At 29.8% G+C, this 6000-nt stretch overlaps 1 protein-coding gene across 3 annotated transcripts in view; it reads right to left on the reverse strand.

Annotated features, from left to right (window-relative positions):
• Window positions 1-5634, reverse strand: part of LOC142324909 (glutathione synthetase-like) — an 89184-nt gene extending 83550 nt beyond the window's left edge. Inside the window, exons 1-2 of one of the 3 annotated variants that reach the window (XM_075366038.1) lie at window positions 5227-5634; window positions 424-527 (exon numbers count right to left, since the gene is read on the reverse strand). In XM_075366038.1, coding sequence (XP_075222153.1) covers window positions 424-526 — 103 coding nt within the window. In that variant the 5' untranslated portion in view covers window position 527; window positions 5227-5634. Of the gene's footprint in view, window positions 1-423; window positions 528-5039; window positions 5183-5226 lie in introns of those variants that run through there. The other 2 variants (XM_075366057.1, XM_075366048.1) reach the window with 2 other exon arrangements.
• Window positions 5635-6000: the final 366 nt, after the last annotated feature.

The following is a 6000-nucleotide window of genomic DNA, read 5'->3' on the forward strand; positions in this document are numbered from 1 at the left end:
AATTAACTGTAAAAATACAGTTTTAACTGAAACTGAGGAATACTACCAAGTGGAATCAAAGTTGAAAGCGTAAGCATAAGTATACATGAAAAAACAACTGCATCGAGATGAACTTTTTAAATTAAATAAATACCTTTTCGTTAAAACTTTCAACACATAATTTTTACTACGATCGAACACAAAAACAAGCATTATCATATACATGATATCACACCAGGTCAATACCTGGTCACTAAAAAATGACTCTCATTCTGTAGCAATTAACATAACCAGGTACAAGCTATTTTAATATAATGAACATATTTATCTCATTATACAGATTTACCATAATAAATTCAAATTATGAAAGTGGTAACTAATTTTCAATCAATTATAAAAAAATCACTATCTTACAAGTTGAAAATCTACCTTCAACAAACTTACCATGCATCAATGCCCAGTCTTTGGCTTTTTCTATAACATCTTTTAATTGTTCAATATCCTTAGGAATTGGGACACAAGAATTTAGTCTTGGACCATCAGCCATACTAAAAACAGAAAACCAAAATTGATCAAAAAATACACTAGGTAAAAACAATAAAAATAACACTTCCAATAAGGTCTTCTTGAATTGTGACCCACTCCCTTCCTAAGCAGGACTTCAGTTAATCCAACGTTTACACTTATCCTAAAGTAGTTAGGAAACCTGTTTTGTAAATGAACAAACAGTGCATTTAATAAAAGTTGTGTTAGTATATTATTTTTATTGTTTGTACTAGATTTAGTACATGATTTATGTCGAACATTTTTCTGTTGTAATCAACATCCTTTATGTGTACATTTCAGTGACATGACTTTCCAAAAACTGATTCTGAAGCATGTAGGACTTCTAATAGATTTATTGGGTCCGTGGGTATATGTGTAAGTAATTATTCAATTATAGTATTAAGTGTAGTCACTGTAGTTTAATTTGTACAATGCTAGGTGGTATTTATTAATGAATACTTTGTTATTGTTTGTGGTTTAGAAAACAACAAAATAACTACTTTCTTTCCTGAAAATATTGTCAACTTTGAATGAATATCTTTTTTATATCTCCAGTTGTTCGGAATGACAAACTGCAAAACAGAATATCATGAATGTTACCATACCCATATCTTACGTAGTACAATATCTGAGCACCACGTGAAACATCAGTAGTCTCATTTATTTGAAACGCATAATAAGGTCTCTTCTTGACTCTTTTAGCTAATTATATTGTCAATTTATAATATTCTATGTCACCTGCCATATCGTTAATTCTATGACCGATAGTGTCATTTGAAAGAGGAGTCAAACCAACATCTTTTAGCAAATTGTTGCCAAACATAGTCTTTTCCTCATCTTTTATAGCTAGAAGTAGTACATTTTCTCCAAAGGAATGAGGTTTCTCTGTTTTGGCTATGCACAAACTTAAGGTAGGATGCTTCCAGTTATTCTGTTAAGGTACAATCTGAACAGAAGCCATTGATATTAAGTGATGAAAATTATATTGCCATTAATGGAACGCTTGATATTAAATAGAATCCATTGCAGAAACTATATCTATCTCATGAATTAATTTCCCTAAAGGTCACTAAAAAAAGGTGAAGTAACAAAAGTAAAGTTAGTTTATTCTTCATAATGATTAGATTCCAAATGTCATCAGAGTTTCACAAGCACTCGTTAGACAACACTTCATAACACAAAGCATATAGAGGTTTCTGTTCACTTTCATCACCATGCCAAGAAAACTCCAATTCCAAATATAAACTGTAATATTTCCTACTATATTTTTTCTTTGAACTGCTTGATTTTTTTATATTAATAGTAACACATTTACTTGTCGTTACAACACATAAATCATAAGTAGGCTTAATTATTAGTTATTATATTATTAATTATTATTTATGCTCAAAAGATAACCTTGCCAAATTATGTTTAAATTAGGCATATTAAAGTTCATAAATTTCTACAAAATCAACTTTTTGCTATTTGCATCATTTCAGGATATCAAATTAGAAAATAAAACATTAAACAAGGTTTTTAAAAGTTTTTTTCATTAAAAAATTGTTTTATCTCATTTGTCAATTTTATCATTAATTTTTCATTATTCAATAGTTAATGACTTCAGATTTATTTTAAATACTACTTACCATGTATTTTTTTAATACATTATAAAGCATGAAATTTTTGTAAATACAATTCTATAATCAACAATAACTAATTCCTAGGCATAACATAAATAATCTTGAAAATCTAGTTTTAAGAAAGTAGCTTTCATGAAAGTTTTCTCTTTATTAGGATATTTTTCCTAATGTTTATAATTAAAAGTAAATTCAACAACAAAATAGGGTAAAATGTACCAGCTTATCAGAACAGCCAACTGAGTCATTCCATAAAGTACACATAATTTAAATTAAATTAGTTGCAGCACTATTTTTTTTTAAATAAATTTTTTCCAACATAATCATAAAGCTTAGGAAAGTGTTTGTTGTTCATTTCTTATGATAAACCACAGGCAAGTTATGCAGCAACCAAAGACAAATAAAAAGATTGGCCACACATACAGTTACAATTCTCTTTAAAATTCTGCTTTTTTAAGATATTACTTAATTAAAAAAAAAAAAAAAACTGTTTAATTACGAAAATTGTAACCAAATTTGTTGGTTATAATTTTCTTGATATGTTTAATAAGAAAAAGTCTACTATAAATACGGTGAATCTACAAAATTGCATACTTTCCATGTTCAGACTTTAATAATTCAAAAAAGTTTTAAATACATTTATGCAAATGCATATACAAGTAAATAAATACACAAAAGGCTTCAAACATTTTTAAATACATACACAAGTTTGAAATTCTGTAGGCTTATGTATTACATGTAGTAGAATAAATAAAAAAAACAGAAACATATTAAATACATTTAAATTGGATAATATAATCAATGAAAAAAGTGAAATTTAAAACAGTAACAACAAAGTACGCACTTCAAGTATCATTAAACTGGAAGTAGAATTCTTTATTTTTCTCTTAGGGTTGCTCACTTTATATCTCCTAGTAATTACAAACTGCAGCTATACATAACCAGAAGGTTATTTCATGAATGCTTCTCTTTTTTTAATTTAATCCAATATTAGCTGCCATAATAAGAAATTTACGAAAATGACACTTTCAAGTTAACTTTTCTTTATGTTAAGAACAGATTTAATAGATTTCTTGTTTCTTTTTCTACTATATCTTGTATTAAGCTTACAAAATTGTAATTTATGTATTCCAGACCTTCTTCAGTTTTTAAACTTTAAACTTTGAAAAAAATGCAATTTTGAAGCAATTTTTATAAATGACTGTGTCCTGATTATTGAAACACATCAGACCATGTACAATATCACTATCAGTTTTTCATTTTTCTCAATTGAATTTCTTTAAATAGGTAATCTTGAAAACTCCAGTCATTATAAACATTAGTGTTAACATTTGCATGACCAACTCTCACAGGTTCACAGCTGCCTTCTGCTTTTTTCTTGATAGTGGTTTATGATAACAATTAAAACTAAGCTTTTCTGGGCTCTACAGATATAGAATTTACTAATATTTTTTAAATGGTGCTGGAACCAACACATACGATATTTTATGGAATGACAAACTGAATAAGATGTTATTACCATTCATACATGTAAAACTGAAGGACCTGAATACAATGTGCAGGCAACAAATGTAACCATGGATTTATTCACCCAACATACTGGATTATAGAACTATTTGTACCAAAGATGTAAAAGAAGCCCAATAATCTGGAATTAGTAGCATCAGACTTTGACCCAATCAACAAAGTATGGATTCACACCACTTAAAATGTCACGCATTTTACTCCCAATTACAATATTCAGCCGGCCTCCATGGCACAAGTAGTAGCATCTCAGACTTTCAACCAGAGGTCCCGGGTTCATATCCCGGTTAGGCATGGCACTTTCACACGCTACAAAAATTGTCATTCATCTCATCCTCTGAAGTAATACCTAACGGTGGTCCCAGAGGTTATAATTTATTTCTGCATTAGATTAATCTGATACCAAATACGTGATAAGAAAGTTTGCAAGTAAGCAAATCAGTTATTATCAGAGAAAATATATTATTCATCTCTATGTGAGATTTGAGGATGGGCTGAAAAGTTTCTTATCTGAAACAGAATAAACATTTTTTTGGATTTTTTAATATAATTTCCTCAAAGCCTAATTGATGTTTCATAACAGTGCTCTAATGTAGTTATACCACTTTATACTACAATTCATCAAGCTCCTCAAAATACCCATTTACTACATCAATGATTTCCTCATTGCTCTTAAATCGTTGTCCCAAAAGCCTTTTTTTTTGAGGTTAGGAAACAGGTGATAGTCGCATATTGAAAACATTTTGCAGGCTGTGCATGTGAAAAGAAATATCTTCATACACAATGCCAAGTTCTACAATAAGTGTGAATATTTATTACAATCTTTAAAAGAAACAATTTGGGAAATTTTTTAAAGCCATATCACAACAAAAGCTATGAAGATATGTTGTTGTTTATTCATATTTAAAAAAAAAATACGGCCAATTATTACTAGTAAACTAAAATTTGTTTCATTTACGTGAAATAATTACAACCGAGACTATAAAACCAAACTGTTGCTAACACTAAATTTTTTATTTTTTAAAAACGATCACCTGGAAGGTAAATAAATTTTAATAATGGGGTTCCAGAGCCTATAAGAAAGACATCAACTTGTCACTAAAATTTATTAAACTGGACATATCAAATTAAAATAATCCGTAAATACGCTAAAAAAAATCACTCCTGTATTTCCACATTTAAACAAAAAATCTTACAACAGACAGAAAGTTAAAACTAAAAGATACATGCGTGCTAGAACATAGCAAAGGCATTTGTGAAAACGTACAAAAACCTTTGAAAACAACTAAACCTAACTCTCGTTATACATGAATGCCGAGAGCACCCAACAGTGATGAAAATTTCACACTACTCAATGGTGATTAATCTTACCTACAAAAGAAAAATCTTGGAAAAGGCTATGAAATGTTTACTTAAGACATTAATCTGTTGCTTACTTATCAATGATTGCACTAAATTATTATAACCTTAACTAAGTTTTAAAGATTTGTACATTGTAATAAAATTATCAAGTAGCAACTGATTAAAAAAATACTAGATTAAATAAAATATAACGTACATGACACCAACGAAGTACACTTGTTACTAGAACTGCACCTAACGCACTACCGTGACGGCAAAACAGTTTCTATAACACAGTGTTCATATCACATGATAACCTATAACAAAACGACATTAAGATTAAACAGAGAATGGACGTTTCACTGTAGATAAGATATTAGTGCCACACTTTTCACGTGTTGGGAACGAAGTACCCATTGTAAACGCTTGGAGCGCGCTATACCCAACTGTTTACTGTTAACAAACACTATTGTTCTTTCTTTTTCCTGTTAGCCTCCGGTAATTACCTTTCAGGTAATACTTCAGAAGATGATGTGTATGAGTGTAAATTAAGTAAGTGTAGTCTCAGTTTGACCATTCCTGAGATGTGTAGTTAATTGAAACCTAACCACTAAAGAACACTGGTATCCACGATCTAGCATTCTAATCAGTGCAAAATAACTGACTTTACTAAGGCTTGAACCTCGACTTCCAAATCAGCTGATGTGGAAAGACGCGTTCACCACTAACCAACCCACTGGGTTACCAATAACTAATGTCCTAATAACCTATTAACTGTGAGACTGGCCAATCCCAAACCTGCATTCGCTGTAAATAGTTGGTACGTTATTTGTATTTAATGAAAGTTACGATCTTTTGAACCCACGCTAATATTTTCATCTCGCGAATATTTACAGTAGTATTAAAATTAGATTTGTCTTGATGTTTGGTCTGATTAATTAACGTAATTGTCACTCTACGAAACCCAATAACAAACCTTTACAACTGAAAA

The sequence above is a fragment of the Lycorma delicatula genome, chromosome 1, assembly GCF_047948215.1.
Source record: "Lycorma delicatula isolate Av1 chromosome 1, ASM4794821v1, whole genome shotgun sequence".
Lineage (NCBI taxonomy): Eukaryota > Metazoa > Arthropoda > Insecta > Hemiptera > Fulgoridae > Lycorma > Lycorma delicatula.